The sequence below is a fragment of the Prinia subflava genome, chromosome 3, assembly GCF_021018805.1.
Source record: "Prinia subflava isolate CZ2003 ecotype Zambia chromosome 3, Cam_Psub_1.2, whole genome shotgun sequence".
In the NCBI taxonomy this organism is placed as follows: Eukaryota; Metazoa; Chordata; class Aves; order Passeriformes; family Cisticolidae; genus Prinia; species Prinia subflava.
Window position 1 is genome coordinate 86,220,276 of NC_086249.1, and position 17,905 is coordinate 86,238,180.

At 35.8% G+C, this 17,905-nt stretch overlaps 1 protein-coding gene across 4 annotated transcripts in view; it reads left to right on the plus strand.

Moving 5' to 3' along the window:
• STS (steroid sulfatase) overlaps positions 1-17,905 on the plus strand; it is a 104,996-nt gene that overhangs the window by 16,264 nt on the left and 70,827 nt on the right. For 3 of the 4 annotated variants that reach the window (XM_063392802.1, XM_063392804.1, XM_063392803.1), the window contains 3 exons: positions 7,791-7,943; positions 9,654-9,775; positions 12,621-12,743. In XM_063392802.1, the coding sequence (XP_063248872.1) occupies positions 7,798-7,943; positions 9,654-9,775; positions 12,621-12,743 (391 nt within the window). In that variant the 5' untranslated portion in view covers positions 7,791-7,797. Of the gene's footprint in view, positions 1-91; positions 242-7,790; positions 7,944-9,653; positions 9,776-12,620; positions 12,744-17,905 lie in introns of those variants that run through there. The other variant, XM_063392805.1, reaches the window with a different exon arrangement.

The following is a 17,905-nucleotide window of genomic DNA, read 5'->3' on the forward strand; positions in this document are numbered from 1 at the left end:
ATAAAATAATTACTGCTGTTGGATTGATCACTCTTGTCTCTTTTGTTTTATAGTAATGAAAGAATAAAATATTTAAGATGGAATATTCATCATATTGCTATACAGTCTGGAAAGGAAAAATACATAAATGAATCCGTTGGAGGAAAATTTCACAACTAATACTCATGAGGAATTGTTCCCAGTTCTTAGATTTCTAGTAGGAATTGCTGCTCACCGAATAAGAGACTGTTACACCAGTCAGGTTGGTAGAGCACATCATACTAATAGAAAAATTTCCTGTTTGTTTATTACAAAAAGGGGTTTTTTCATATTTCATGCTGAGAACATACAGGCAACCCATCATCAGGGTGGGATTTATTTCATGTAACCATTACTTTTGTATAAATCTAGTCTAAATTAGGTGTTAAGGCTTTCTAGTATGTGGAAAAAGATCATAAGCATCCCTTCCAAAATTTTTATACTAGTCTTAAGAAGAAACTCTTAAGGTACCTATATCTTCCTATTAATTAAAAAGAAAGCTTGGGTAGTTAGCTCAGACTAGATGCCAAACTTAAAGATGAGTAAATTTACATGGATTGATCTGCACCGAGTGCCTATTTGCTGTGGGCCATATAGGTACCTAAATTCTACATGGGTAAAATCACTATTGGTTGAACTTAGCCTTGTCTTACTTTTTCTGTCTGGTACAATCAGCAATATTGAGAGTCCTTAAGTGTTTTCATAATTAAAGTATAAATAACAATAGAAGTAGTATAAAAAATAACTCTGAGAACAAACTAATTCAAGTGCCTTTTTTCTTTAAATTAAGCCTTATTTTGGAAATAGCATAACATATTAGGTCATTTTGTTGATGTGTTGCTTACTAGCCTTATGTAGCAAAGAAAAATTTACTGGCCATTTACCTGCATTTTTCTCTGGTAAACCACTTTGTCTATAAAAGTGATTGTAGGTAGAAGAATATGGTCTTACAGTGTCCAAAGCTTTCATCTTGACAGACTCCAGAGGATTCCATTAAGTAATTCAGGAGAGAGAGGTGGGTTTTGGTTGGAGTTGTCTGGGTTTTGGTTTTTTTTTTTTTCTTTTAGTTTTGTGTTTTAGATACAAATAGACATTTAAAGGCTAGACATGTCAGTGGAAAGGGTTTAGAAACTGCTTTCAAATTGAAGGAAAGAAAAATTGAGTGTAAGTGGTCGGTTGTTCTACTGTCCTTTCAGTGACTTACAGTGGGACTTAAATACCAAACTTCAGATCTGTGCACTATACATATGAAGGCAGTGTGTGGGTGAGGTTGAGTGTTTTAGTCCAATATTACTTGTAATTGGACTTCTGTTTATTATTTTTTTAAACACTACAATGAATGTGAATGGAAGCTCAAAGGAGACTTGTTTGGCTGCAGTTAGGCAAAGATGAAGAGTTTGTAACCAGTCAGTGAGATGAAGCTGTGGTCTTTATGTTGTCCAGTTTAAATGGATGTAATCAAACCAATAATTTTATGTGTGAGAGTCACAATCTTGCAGAGCTTCACAGTCCTTATCTGCTTGCATAACTCTGAAGTGCAAAATTTTAGGCACATAAGTTCTTCCACATGTCCATTTGACACTCTTGAAGAAAGCATTCTCAAAAATAGTCATTTCACTCAATATCTGTGTATACTAAAAAAACCCTAACTCAACATCTTTCAGAACTATTAAGTAAGTTAACTATCATGGCTGAGTTTAGCTAAGCCCTCAGTATGTATGAAAGATTTCTTTTAATTGTTTTGCATACTTATATTAGTCTCCAGGAAGTGACATGACATAGTCACTAGTAGTTAGTTATGCATGATTGGCCTTTTTTTTTTTTTAATTTTAAAATATTTTTCATTCTAAGAATGGGGCATAACTGGAAAATAAGATTACTACCTGTTTTATCTTGAGGATCTTTCTTACGCTGCTGACTGGAGCCTGTAACCAAAATCAATTTTTTAATGAGCATTTGGCTAAAGTAGAATATTGTGAAACCATAGCAGGGAAAAAATGTATGTGGTCTAATATGTGTATCTAATTATATAGGATTTTTATTACAAATAAAATAATGATATTATATCACAAAAGATTATATTTTACTCCAGATTATAATTTGCTACCAGAAAGAATGATTATTATTTATTAATACTGCTTTTAAGTTCTGTAATTTAGTTGAGACAAAAGTAGAAAATACTTGAGAGATCATTTTAAAAAGATACCTGAACTAAGCTTTGATCTGATATCTTCAGGGCTTCAGGCTCTGTGGCTTCATCTCTACTTAATTCAGATTCAACAATTATTTGAACTTAAACATAATTATTTGTTTTAATGATTTTCCCAGCTTATATTAAGTGAAATTTCTTTCTTTCGATGAGACAACTTTTGGTCAATTAAATACAGATTTTCATATATGTATATAGTTAAGATACGTACTGAAATATAATGAAAAGTTTCAGAAAAGCAGTTATATTACATCAGAGATTCAACAGATATTACTGACTTGTCAGAGAGGAATTAATTGAAAGAATTGAGCAAACCTGAAACTGATACCAGAAAATAATCTATTATACATAGTACTTTGCCATGTCTTAAAATTTAAAAGCTTACTCTTTTTTTTTTTTTTTTTTCCTCACTAAGTTGAAGAATTTTCTCTGCAGAATCTTATGGAGGGCAGGGTTTTCTCTAGTTTGTTTACATTGTGGTTTTTTTTGACTGGAGAAATTTTTGGAGTTTGAGCATTCAGTTAAGCAAAGTATTTTTTTTTCTTTTTTTGCCTATTGCTTAAGGATAACACAGCATTTTTAATGAGGTCAATGTCTTTAAGTGTTGCTTATTTCATCAGAAAATACTGTACCTTCAAGGATAAAGTATATTAAGCATTTTCTCAAAGGATTCTGTTACATTAAAAGAGTAGTTTACAGATAAATTGCTTAATCAAAGTTAATAAAAATGCTGAGGTGTTTCAGTTGGGAAGAGTTGTTTGAAACATGTTCATTTAATTGTTCTTGTAAAGATTCATGTGTTTATAGTAGTCAGATGATTATCCAGCACACAGCTGCATAAACACACCGAGTGACAGGTGGGCACCTGGCTCATGGAACAAGTGCAAAGCGTTACAGGGAGGGGGTGACATCAGACTGGTGACCTGTCACTAGTGGGGTTCCACAGGGCTGCATCTTAGGCCCAGTACTCTTCAACATCTTCTTAAACAATGCAGGACTGGAAAATATACTAAATAAGCTTGCCAGTGATGCTAAACTGGGAGGAGCTGTTCACTCCCTTGAAGGCAGAGAAGCCCTGCAGTGACCTCAACAAATTAGAGGACAGAGCAATCACCAACCATATGAAGTTCAACAAGGGCAGGTGCCAGATTCTGGACCTGGGATGGTGCAACCCTGGATGTACAAACAGACTGGGGAAGGAGACCCTGGAAAGCAGTGCCAGGAAAGGGACCTGGGGGTCCTGGCTGATGGCAAGCTGAACATGAGCCAGCAGTGCCCTGCAGCCAGCAGGGCCAGCCCTGTCCTGGGGGCATCAGGGACAGCATGGCCAGCCAGGCAAGGGAGGGGATTGTCCCCTCTGCTCTGAGCTGGGGCAGCCTCTCCTGGAGTGCTGGGGGGAGGTTTGGGTGCCACTGTATAAGGAAGACATTAAACTATTAGAGAGAGCCCAAAGGAGGGCAACAAAGAGCCTTGAGGGGAAGCCGTATGAAGAGGGGCTGAGGTCACTTTGTTCATCCTTGAGAAAGGCAGACTGAGGGGAAACCTCATTGCAGTTACAACTTCCTCCTGAGGGGAAGAGGAGGGGCAGGCACTGATCTCTTCTCTGTGGTGATCAGTGACAGGACTTGAGGGAATGGCCTGAAGCTGTGTCTGGGGAAGTTTATGTTGGATAATAGAAAAAGTTCTTCACAAAGAGAGTGGTTGGGCACTGGAAAACGCTGCCTGAGGAACTGGCCCCAGCATCAAGACTGACAGACATCAGGAAGTGTTTGGATAATACTCTTGGGCACATGGTGTGACTCTTGGGGATGTGCTGTGCAGGGCCAGGAGTTGGACTTTGATGATTGTTGGATTGTTGAAGGTTCCCAACTTAGGATATTCTATAGTTCTATGACAGCCATATCCTGAGTCAGTTATTCTGATTAAAAAAAAAAAACAAAAACAACAAAAAAAAAAACAACTCTTTGACCAGCATTTTTTAATGCAGAAAATTAAAACTTAAAAGAAGTGTCTGGTGAAATAATGGATTGTATCTGTTTGGAGCTTTTCTTTCATTCGTTCTTACATATTTATACTTCAGGTTTTTTAAATTCTAATAGAAAATATGTATTAGAATCCCAAAAATACAATTTGGAGATACGTAGAAAAAATAGAATTGTGTATATGCCTCACATACATGTATATATGTACATATTGACACATCTGTGTGTGTATGTATGCATGTCTACAGGTACCTGTACAGTGATTAAGTATTGTAGGTTGAAATAGGATATGTAAAATACAAATTCTTATGTGGCTTTTGTTGTAGATTAAGCACCTCTTGAATCTGTTCAATTTATCAGCCACCTTAGAATAGAAGAAGCTACTTTTAGTTGTATTATATCATGGGGAAAGTGAAGCAGAGGTTGAAACTTGCACTTATGTGACTCACATGCAAAAAACAAGGAAAAATGTTGCCAGATAAATCTGGAACATAAGCCTTCAAAGCTGATGCCTACAGAAGGAACAGTTGAAGAGTGTAATGCAAGTAAAAAAACAAAATAAAACTGTTTCAATGCAAAAAAACCAAACCAAACCAAAAGTTAGTTAATTAAAAATAGACTGTAACAAATCCATGAAGGTTAAAAGATCCACGGAGAGATATTCATTGCAATGTTCTCCTCTCCAAAATGCCTTTAATGCTGATGAAAAGCTAAAAGGGTGTGCTACTGAAAGATTTTTTTTGCCAGGGTTTTTTTTTTAATCTTTTCTCTAGGAAACATTAGTTAGCTGAAAGCTTCATCCGATTTTATGTTATTATTTTTGTGTTAGGTCTACACATGCCTGTGTTTTCACCAGGAGAGACCCTGGTGTAATACAGACAGCTCTCAGCATTCTCAGAGCTTCATTCTTCTCACGTCCTACCCTTTTAGCTCCTTTGAATTTCTTCGCTGTTGTCTGTTCCACTCAATTTCATCCATCTGATTTTTCTTGCTTTCTATGCACATCCTTTCAAGATGCATGAAAATCTGCTGCAGAAAGAGTACACCAGAGAAATCATAGTTGTTTGGATTATTTTTTTCCCTGTTTCCTTGTTGATTTCGCTTCAGGGACATGATAACAGTTGAAGGCAAATAGCTCAATGTGTGAGATTATCTACAGATACTCCTTCAGAGTAGAGAAATATCCAGCAGTATTGTGTCAGAGACAATCTTCAATAACTCCACTTTTGGCTAATTTACAAAATGAGAAATGGAAGTATCAAATGAGGCTACCTTCTGCAGGTCTTGCAAACATCCATGAAACTCTACATAATGTCACCACCGTATAATGTCCTGATTTTCAACATGCTCATTGCCATTGGCCTTCGAGACCTTTGCAGTCTGAACATAAGAGTAGGGACATAAGATCTGGCAGCAGTTTGTTCCTGTCCTCTTGGGTGAATTTGAGTGTTAATTGTTCTCTTGGAATGCATGGGAAGCAAATCACATTTGTTTATCCTTTCAGGGAAGAAGGGTAAATCTGCACCGTAGTAGGGGCTATAAAGCTTCATTAGTATGGTTATTTGATGAAGGATGAATTAGATGCATCATATGCAGAAATGCATTTACTCTTTTAGACTTACAGTTTGTGTATTTATTTTGCATGTCTGAAATGAAGTAGATTGCTTCCCATGGGATGAACAAGATAACAATATACTGCAGTGATAAGGCTAGAATCTTTAGAAGCTTCTGGCTGAAGTCTAAGCCAGAACTATTGTCACCCAAGTGTTTATAAAATGTACCTTAAGCAGTAAAGAATAGCTAATATACTTATTAGTGTTTTATCTGTATGTGAACTAGCACTAAAAGAGTTAAAGCCCTCTTTGCACCTATACTTTCTGACAGAACAGCAATAATGAATTTGGGAATCAGAAGTCCCAGTCTGTTTTGGTTGATCCCTACTATTTTGATCTCTTCTCACTTTTGTTAGTCCCCAATCTTATCTTCCCAGGTTCTTTCGAATCAGCACTCTTCATTGACTATAATTATAACTCCTCAACTCTCTCCTCCTAGACATTCCCAGTTCTCTCTCATCTTTGTTCTTCAGTTTCATTTTCCTGTTCACTGTCATCCCTTCCAGTTTCTTTATTCCTCTACCATTTCTCCTCATTTCTGCCTGCAATTCTCATTTCATCTGGTTCTCCACTTCCATTCTTGCTATTAAAGTCAAAATAGACTTTCTAGTTCTGCCTATTTTGTCTCCTCTAAAATAATTTTATCCACCGCATTTCTTTGTGAATCTGTCTCCTTTGATGTCTAGTCTCTTTGTACCAGATCTTTCAGTTTTGACTTCCTTATCTTCTCTCCAGTTACTTTTATCTACCATAACTCATCGATTACCAAGATTTTTCTTTCTTGACCAGCTGTCCCCATTCTCTCTGGAAATTATTGTCTCTACCTCCTTTTCCCACTCTTTCACTTACAAATTTCTACCTCAGTCCTGGTTTCTGCCACTTCACCAAGAATAATGCAGAGTGCAGATGTGACTCATGCCTCGCCTGCATTTGAAAAAGGCTGCCTGCATCCAGAAAAGATGGGAATCTTACTAAGAGACAGAAGAGAGTCTCTGTTCTTTTTGATGTGTAGGCCTGGCACAGTCCATTACAGCCTGAAGATGCTTAGTTTTATCCAGAGCATGATCAGTGAAGTTAAACGCAGAGATATGATGAGTTCTAATTAAGGTAAAATAGCATTCGTATCGTGTACGTCTGCAAATACTCTGCTTTTACCATAAATGTGTATAATGGTATGTTGTATTTTGTACAATACATCCTTCTTCCTGTTTGAGCTTGGATATGGCATGAGCATTGTTTATAGGACATTGTGATATGATATGAAATATTTTTAATTGATTTTGCTATGGACCTTGATATTTATAATGTTTGTGAGGAGTCCTTTCTTAAACACTCCTTGCCATAATTGCTTAGTGCATCTCTTCACCCTCTTTTCTATAATATTTATTCCTTTCCAGAAACTTCAGCTTTTTTTTTCCCCCCATTTTTGAAAAGAAATTCAGTCATTTACTTAATTAGTGGAATTCATTAACTTTTTTTTCTGCAGTGAGCCTTGGAGGTTGTGGTCCTGAATGATTTCAGTTTCTGTGTTCCTCAAATAACATTTGTAGCTAGAAAACAAAAACAAAAACAAAACCAAAAATACCCTAAAACAAAGGGAAAAAAAACCCCCAAACCACAAAAAACCACAAACCCCAAGCATTGTTAGCTCTTATGATTTATTGCTATATAGCGCATGTATGTATGCAAAATTACCACTGAGGTTTTACGTAGTTCTTTATTTGTCTTTATTTAAACACTTCATCTGTGTAAAGGAATGGAAGGAAAAATTAGCCATATACTAAAATAGGCATTTTTATTTTTAAGAAGTATGAGAGAGAAATGTTTTAAAAAACTTTCAAAAAAAAGAAAAGCCAGCTAAAAGTATTCAGTCTTTCTTTTTTTCTTTTACTATGCAAAACGTAATAATAAGAATAAATTAGATTAACAATCTATTTATTATATTTTCTACCTGTTCTTACACACTAGGAAGAAGATGGAGCTCCTTTTACTTCTAATAATTTGCCAGTGTGCCATAAACAGTATCAAAACACATAGTATTTCAAAGCCCAATATAATTTTACTGATGGCTGATGATCTTGGTATTGGAGATCTGGGATGTTATGGGAACAGAACCTTAAGGTAGGATGATAATTTGGTGGAGTCATAGCTTTATATTTAGTTTTCATTGTTTTTTAAAAAATTGAAAATGCCAGAAAATTCACATGTTTGATTAGGGGTTTTTGATGGGTAACCAAAGTTAATAACTTTTCATGACATTTGAATATTCAATCTTTATTTTCTTTTTTGACCAAAGACTTACCTAATGCATTTTTACTGCTGAAAAGTTGCATTATAAACAGAGGATTGAGCAACCAACCAAATAAGGGTAGCTCTAGAGAACTAAAGTATAATCAACAATTTTCTTGTAGAATACACATGACACAAGTACTGTGAATTAAACATATTTTGAAGCATTCATGATTTGGGACAAGCTTGTTGTTAACTAATTGGAAATAAAGAGCTGATATTTGCTCTTAATTTATCTTCATACAGTAGTAATACAATAATTTAAACAAATGTTAATATACCTAAATAATGCATCAGTGGGCCCTGGGATGTTTCTTGCTAGCAGCTTAATGTGATGGTTTTGTGAACAGAGCAAGTGATATCTAGCCATTGTGTTTCAGTGGTGCAAAGTCTTTGGCAAAATTAGATAAAACATCCAGACTAAAAGCACTGTTCTGTCAAATGGTCTTGTTCCTGCTGATGTTACTTAGAAGTAAAATCTTCCCATAACTCAGTAAAAAGTAAAAATCAAGTTACAGCTTCTGGTTTTAAACAGGGAAAAATATGTACAACACTGATGCTTGGATCACTCCTCTCACAGCACCAGAAAGACCTCAAGATCTATATTCTCTCCTGGGAGAATTTGGAATTAGATTTTTGGAATAGGATGAGTTTTCATCTTACTGATTGTTATCAGGATATGACTTTACAGGTAGAAAATAATTCTGTTGGAAAATTAATGTTTCTGACTATTCAGACTCAGCTGCTGTGAGTACTAGTGTGCCTTGAGGTCACGGTCATTAATCTCCAAGGTCAGAGATCTATTAGAGCATGCTGCAGCTGCTGGCCAGTCTGCATTAATAATTTTTATCTGTAGAACCAAGGACATAGGATTTCTTCCTGCAGGAACCAATTTTAATCTGCATGATGAGCCAGGTCACAGACAAATTTCCCATATAGATAGGGAAGCTAGGTTGTGCCCCTGGGTCTAATACAGCAGACATAATCATGTCAGACATGTAGATATTGTTAGTATAGAGTATAACACACAGTCATAATCATTTTAATCTCTTCTAAAAGCTTACAGCACCACACAACGTTATCCCTACTCCAAAAAGCTTTTGCTGGGCAGAGACAGAAGAAACACCAAGTTGGGAGTAAGGAAGCACAACCTTTCTCTCTTGTGCTCATTACTGAAGTAAAAAGGTTGTAAAACTACAATTTTGGTCAAGGAATAGATTTAAAAGGGTTGCAGTACTCTCTGCCCAGATGTTGCAGATTAACACTGGCCATGAAGAGTAGAAGAAGAAAGTGGGGAAAAATATTTTTGCTGCAATGTTACAGTATTTCTGTTCATTATTGACACCTAATGTAAAAATGTTTGACATGATAGTATTTGGAATTGCAACCCCACCACACTTTTGATAATTTGCATACAGTAAATTTTAACTGGATTTTTCTGATAGTTCTTGCCTCAGATGCCTCAGGTGCTTACTATGCCTGTATCCAAATAATCATCTTTGTGTACTTTTTTTCTTTGTGTACCTGCTTGTGTTTTTCCAGAACCCCTAATATTGACAGGCTAGCAGAGGAAGGAGTGACACTTACTCAGCACATAGCAGCATCCCCACTTTGTACTCCAAGCAGGGCAGCTTTTCTGACAGGGAGATATCCTATAAGATCAGGTAAAATCCCATCACTTTATTTATATATAAACATAATATTTTATTTACAGTAAACTGTATGCAGGGTTTTTGTCTGGCCTTTGTTGATTTGTTTACCATTACGAGGTTAAGTAATGATAAATGAGGAGTCCTTTCAGTGACTGATCAAGCTCAACAGAATTGTTCTTCATTAGAAATATTTCATAAGTATGGGGAAATTTCACATTTCAGAAGAGTTGACACTGTTCTGAAAGATAAAGTTTATTTAGTGAGTAAAATTTTTTTGTTTAAATACTGACAAAGCAATCTGACTGTGGTTATTGAATGCAAGCCATGTCCTGGACTGCATCAGGCACATCATCACCAGCCAGGTAAGGAAGGAGATTGTCCCAAACTGCTCTGTGCTGGGATGGCCTCACCTCAAGTGCTGTGTGCTTCAAACCTGACAGAGTTCAGGAAGTGTTTGGACAATACTCTGGGGCACATGGCATGACTCACGGGGATGTCCTGTGGAGGGCTGGATGTTGAACTCAATGATCCCTGTAGGTCCCTTCCAACTAAGCATATCTTATGATTCTCTGTGATTCTGTGAAATTCCTCCCCAATTCAATGACCCCAGGCTCTTTGCCTGCCTCCACAGTTGCATTCAGGCTGCTCCCACTGTGTTTATGGGCAGCCCAAATATTGACACCACAGAGATGCATCTAGAAAGACTCAGTGGAAGAACCCAGTGTAAATACTTCTTCTCAGACATTTCTATTTCTGCTAAATCTTTTTGTTTAGACAAATTGTTGGGTTTGTGTTTTGGTTTTCTTTATTTTGCAGGGGGGAGGTAGGGGCAGGGCAGTTCATTATGGAACTCAAATTGCCCTCAAAACTGGGAAGAAGAGAGAAAAAATTCTCTCATCTGTTTGAAGTGTTATTTTTGTTCCATGTCTACCCGTACACAGTGTTAAGTATCCTGTGAATACCTGCATTTAATTTCTCTTACTTTTAAAGTACCTGATCCAAAGCCTATTTGAGTCAATGAAGATCTAGTCTGTTTATTTTAGTGTGCTGGGTTTGAGCTTCTCAGTGCTTAGCCATGCAACTTTAACATTCCCTTAACATCATTTTTAGCAAGGATCATTATACATTAATCAGATCACTTGTTCATTAGTGATAAAACATCCTGTCCTTGCTTCTGGGAATGAAAGCAAAGCAAGACTCTGGAGCCTACTTGATACGTTCTTGCTCACTCAAATCAAGAAACAAGCTTCTGCAAAAGTGCCAGCTAATATAACGTGCTAAATTTTCCATGACATTCATCTGCAAAGGAAAATTTTATATACCTGTTACAGATATATTGCTATTAATATTTACTGTAGGTAAAGTCACAGGTGTTCCATTATGTTCCTTGTTCTTATTTCTGAAAAATTAGCACTTGAACTAATTTTTTTCTTCACTGATCAGCTCTCAGACATACTTAATCATTTCTATGTAGGTTCAAAATCTGAACTTTGTCTTACTTAAATTACAAAATTTCTAAATATGGATTGCTTCCAAATATCAGTGAAGAACTAGTAAAGGCTTATTATAGAAGACGCTAGAATCACGATGTGAAAAAACTGTTAGAAATATAAAACTCCTGCTAATAGAGCTGAAGAAAAGATTCCAGAATGCAGTATTGGATGAGACCCAAGCTCAGAGAAAGGTAATGATGAAGAAAAAGAAATGGTGCTTCTGTACTTTCATTCTGATAACTTAAAAGAATTACACTGATTTCAGTTACAAGAGCTTGAAATATGCAAAAATAAATGTAAATAAATAAATTAAATATAAATAAACATATGACTAAAGCTATCAGAAGCATTGATCAGCAAAACTATCTGGGGTGAAAAACTGAAGTCAGCATTTGAAGGGTAGGTTGAGCTCTCTTTAATAAACCAGTCTAACAAGGTTTTCTGGTGTAACCACAAGGGATACCTGAGGGAGGATTCTGGATGTAACTTGGGCGCTGTAATCATCCAGTTGCATAATTTAAACTTCCTGAAGATATGTCTGCACAGATTTGCATAGATATTCTCTGTTCTTACTGTCTATTTTCAGTGCCAGCTCTCATCTGGAATCCTAGTAATCTAATTTTCATGAACCTGAGCTCTCAAGTTCCTCATCCGGAGAGCAGTTTATAAGCTCATTTGTGTCTCTCAGACTCTTAATATATAGAAATGACTGTACCTTATTTGGATGTTGTCTTGTTAGCTGGTACCTGATGCTCCTTTCGTGCACTCACTCTGTGTGACTGATTTGTCTTCATGCCACTGGAGCACCCCATCAATGCTGACAGCTCAAGCCACTCTATTTCCAGGATCAGATTCTCTCTTGCTCTTTCTGACCTCCTGATATTTATATGCCCAGCAGTAAGACTGCCCTATTTCAATATGTCTTCTCTCAAAAAAACTTAAAGGCTTATAGAAGACCACATATGAGGACAGGGGAAATTCTCAAAGTAAAACTTGAGAATGATCTCACTTAGTCTTCATCTTGCTTCCTTCCCTATGTACAAGAAAAATAAATTATGCAGGCTCAAATTCTTAAAATTTTGCTATACCTTAGAAAATCTACAGAAGGAGCTGCAGCTGTTTATGTGATGCCTTGCCCCATGGTTATAAGCTCAGAATTTTTTTCTCCACGTCTCAGTTTCTGGTGTCAACGCAGAAAAGACCTCATTCAGCTAAATGGATGATCGTATCTTGCAACACTTTGTGTCTGATTGTAATATCTCATTTAAGTGAGACCACCTAAGGCAAAAAAGTGCATGCAGAGCTAATAAATGGAAATTCTTTCTTTGTATTATCCTGGTCTCATTCATTTTTATTGCATTTAGGAATGGCTGCCTTCTCACGAGTTGGTGTCTTCTTATTTTCTGCCTCTTCTGGGGGACTTCCTTCTGAAGAAATAAGTTTTTCCAGACTCCTGAAGCAGAAAGGTTATGCAACAGCTTTAATAGGTAAAATTGCAGACATGTGCAGCACTGCTTTCTTTCATTTCAATGAGAAGAACATTAGCTTCCTGTATTAGCTTTTAAGGGCAAATTAAGCTTTTCTCCCTCACAGCATAATTAATTTATTTTTCTGGAACAGAGCTGAGCACATTCCTATGCCTGTGTGAAACACTAGTCAGGTAAGTGCATCTAATTCACTTGTGTTGTTATAGTCTCATTTTACAAGGTACTGAAGAATCATGATGAAAACTGAAACTGAAAATTAGTCGAGCTCTCAAAAGTTTTCAGTATAAATAGGAGTTTGATTACATCAGAGAGACAATGAAGGGTACATGGCAGCACTGTGCTTGTTTTCATTTCACCAGTGTTCAAGTTCCCATAACGTAAATAATGTTGTACCTGGGCTACCATCTTAGTCATCAGACAGAAATGGGCGTTTCTAAGAAATTTCTCATTATTTTGTAGATATTTAATATTAAAATGTATTTCTCTCTCATTATAAAGATAGTTCAGGCAATTGATCACAGCATAAATATCCAGTGATGGGCAAAAGGAATCATACTAGATTCATATTAAATAGAATTGGAGTTAATAACATAAAAGCATAATATTAAAGATTTCTGAATTTTGTTTCTTAATTTGGCCACTGACTTATTCTACATTGCTTATATTTTAGAAGATTCCTGTGAAGTTCGACTTGTATTACGTAATGTGTTTCTGTACTGGAATTGCCAGGAAATAGTTGTGCAGAGAACATCATACTGGAATATTACTAAATTAATTTAGATGAAGGATGCACGCAATTTTTTTTAAAATGAAACAGAAAGTTGCAATTTTAAGAGTATTTTTTGTTTAAAAAACCAGAGTATTTAGCAAGGCTGACAATTTATGCCTCTGTTCAAAAAAAGTCTGTAGAAAAAAAATTATGTAGATAAAACAGTGTCAGTGTTCTAACTAAAAATCCTACTTAGCTATACTCCAGTCTTATAAAGCATAAAATACCATGATGTCCTGGAAGAATGAAAATAGAAAACCAGAAATATTTATCAGAAGTTTATTTCGTGTAGGTGTATTGGAACCATAGCACAAAAAAGCCATTCATAATTTGTCATGTTCCTTATGGACTTAATTCCTATTTCTCCATATTCAATTAAAGACTTGGTTTTTTCTGTTTGTAAAAAGCACAGTAATACACCTCATTTTCTGAGGCTGACCTAGTTAATGTTCTTTTTTTAACTACTTTTACTGGAACATGACAGCTTGCCACTTAGATCTCCAGAAGTTATCTCCATGATGCTTAATGAACAATTCTTCCAAGTGGCCTGAGTGATAGCTATGAGACCATAAAATGTAATATTACCATATCCTTAGAGTATAATGAAGGTTTCCAAAAATCAAGAAGTGCATTAAAATTAGGGGCAAAGCATATGTAAATGACAGAAAGAAAAATTACGCAGATTTGAAGACTAGATAGGCAGTCTGATTCACAACCAGTCCATTTTCTGCTTTTGCTGGTATCCTTATCATATCATATTGGTCTAGGTCAGGGAGTCTTTGCTTGGTTCAATCTAATTCAGCAGTTCCCAAACAATTAATTGTCAAATTGTGCACCAGTGATGGACTGGCATAAGGGTAATTTGAAGCCTTTCTGTTCCTCAAGCCTGTAGAGTAATTTCAGGTTTTGTTTGCCGATCTCCTCTCTAAGGACATTATTTTTCTTCCCTAGGTGCATTTTTGGTTATTTTAAATTTTTTTTCCCTCTGAATATATGCTTCCTTTGTTTGATATGTCCCAAAATATATTTTAGCTATAAATCTACTTTATGGATGCACTTTTCTACCTCATTGTTTTCCCCTGTGACATAGAGAAGGTGACAACCAATAGATCTGTCAGGAAAGCACACAATCAGATCTGCAACAAAACAGATGCATAGAATACATAATATTTCACCAGTGGAAAGAAATGCCAATGCTTTGTTGAAAATAGCTATTTGTTATGCAAAAATTCTCCTTAATTTGATAGATATTATTTTAAGTACTGCTATACTCAATTACAGTTGAGTAAAGGTTAATTTTTCCTCACTATTGCTATCCAGTGTGTTATCCAGCATCCAGAGTTTAAAATCCACCTATGTATCTTATCTCCAAAGCTAAATTACTAATTGATAACTGTTACTTATTTCTTTCAGAATGAAGTATTGTAATGTTTGGGCACATCACAGTAGTAAAGTGTCCAATTCAAGATTGACTGAGTCTGTGGAGTGAAGTTAACACAACAGTTATTCATAAAACAGCTTAAAATCTGTCCATGCTAATCCATATCCACATACACATTTAAAAATTTTGCTATGTACTTCAAAGAAATATTTCTGTTTTCATCTTGCTCCACATCTTGTATCTTGCAATTTATCTGAAAAGCGCAAAATCATTCCAAAAGAAATATATCATTAGATAAAAATCAGTCTTCGTATTGCTCTCTTTTCCACTATCTGAGGGAAAAATACAGGGGAAACATGGATTTCTGTAGTGTCCTCAGCATTCTGCTTTCTGAAGAATGGAGTTCCAAGTGAAATTTCTTGGCTGAATAGGGTTTGCCTCTCACTCCCACTTGCCTTTCATTGCATTGCTTTTGCTCTGCAGAAATCTTAATTGTGGCTGATGGAGACAGAAAAAAGCCTAAGTCTCACATTATTACAGTACTCATAATTTACAATTAACAGCATAAATTTCACTCAAAAGCTTGGTAGAATCTGCTGAAATGCTTATGATGCTTGTGTGAAGTGTCCATTCTATGAAGCATCACTTGGCAGAGAGATGAGAGCATTTTGCATTGCTCTCAGATTCAGAAGGGCCCCAGAATCTAAAGCACATTACAGTAATCTGTTCAAGCACTAGCTCAAGGCAGGGGTTGTTGTCACAAGGAGTGAAACAAAACACGTATTGTGGACCCAGTCATCACTTGCTTTTTCAGAGTAGTGCAGGATCTATCAAAACCTTCTACCTCCCTAGCCATCTGAGAATGGCAATTGTGTCATTCCGTCACAGCTGCCGATATAATTTGAACTGAGGCTTCTGTAGCTTTTCCTGATAACCTGATCTCTGCTTTGTTTGGCTTAAGTTGCTTCTCAACAAATCTTTTTCAGAGGCCCAAGTTCGTCTTGACATTGAACAATTTGTTATTCTTGCTAAAGCCCTTTCGATAAAAATAGGACCTATATTTCCCCCGTCCTAATTTGTTACTGCAAGGGGTTTTTATCCTGGCTTGTAGTTGAGATCCAGTTAAAAAAACCCACTCCATACCATTATAAGTGACCTTGAAGGTATACTTAATTTGTTTGAGTTTCTTTTTCATGTTTTCTTACTGAATTACAAGTGCTTTGAGATTAACATATAATAGTAAAAAAAAAAAAAAAAAAAAAAAAAAAAAAAAAAAAAAAAAAAGGCCTGAAGATTATTTATGTTTATGAGCCTCTACCTTTAAATCACTTACCTAACTTGATCAGAATTGTTTCATGTGCACTCTGTTACAGATCTGGTTTTATGATTATTCCATGAAGACACATTCAAACTTAAGAGAAAAATGGAAGCATTTATTTTCAAAAATCTCTATATTTGGCTGCTGGGAATTAAAATCAGAGTTCCAGCCTTACCTAGCCCTTTATAGCACCATTATAACTTCTGAAATTTCAGTAAATGATGTGTACTGCTTGTTTTTTAATTGACCACAATAATTTTCACTGGACCATGTTAAAAGTAGTGACCAGAACCATTCTGTTCACAAAAAGCACAATACCACCTCAGGTGAGGGGCCATCTGACAGAGATAAGTTCTGATGGAATTAGAAAGGTGTAGAGGCCTTCATTTCATTGGCACATAAGCAGACCTGAAATTTTTTTATACCTGCTTTGATGATATACAGAAGTTATTTTTAACTCAAGACCATCAAGAGACATATGAGGGCATATGAGGGCAACTGGACTCAACTAAGCACTCAGATTCAAGGTTTCTACTTTTTCTTCACCTTTGCTGACGGATGAACCTAGGCAAATGAAATTCTCATCCTATACCTCAGTTCTGTTATTTGTGTAAGAGAAATAAGAACACCCAGCTAAATGGCTAAATTTAGCAAAAAGCAGAACTGATCTGCATGTACACCCTCTTTGGTACTGCAGTACCTGCATTTGTCACAGCTGACGGAAAAAGTGCATGATGAATACGCTGTTCTGGAGACCCAGGAGGAGATGTTCAGGACTGTTTGCATCAGGACTGTCTTACAGATGTGTAAAAGCTGAGATGGTTTGGAAAAGAGAAAAGTCTGTATATGCTCATATTTTCTGTTTTGCATTTACGGCCATGTGTATTCTGAAGTCTCTAAAACAAACATTTCAAATTCCTTTGGGCTGTTATGAGAATGAAGACTTACTGGGTTTGCAGATTTTCTTGTTTATTTCTTTTATGATCACAACCTCTGAATTATGCTGGTCATGTTTTGGTATTTCAGAAAAATAAACTTTGGACCAGCAGTATTTAGTGTCATCTGTTTTGTCAAGGCCAGCATGATTTTTTAAAATATTCAGCACATTTTCTTGCTGACAGCAAAGAGCATGGCTCTATCCATAATCTATCTCAATAAGCTTAACTGAATTAGAATTTTTTTTACAATTATGCATTTTGATTCAAATAACAGCTACCAGTTAGGTCTGTTGTGTTAAGCAATGCATAAGCCTATGGTAAGAGGTTGTACCTGAGTCCTCAAATGAATTATCTAGATATTTACCATAATCAGTATGAATATAGATTATATTACTATAATGAAAATCAGGCCTACTGGTTTCTTGTGTCAGGCAGTGTCCAACATTTTTGCAGAACTGGAGTGATTTCATAGTGGGACAAAGTGCTGTGAGAGATAGTATTGGACAGCAATTTACTTGTTACTATTGTTTTTTATTTGTATGTATGAAATATATAAATACAAAATAATTGCCCTTGCTAAATATATGTGTATTTTGATGGATATTGGCAATTTCAGAGATTTTGCAATCATTTAAATAATAAATGCTTTAATAATTTCCCTATTCTTGATTTATTTTGTATTTGTTACTGGTTTTTTTCTTCTTCTTTTGCCTTTTTTTTTTCTAGCTAGTCAAATTATTTGCCAAAAAGAATTCA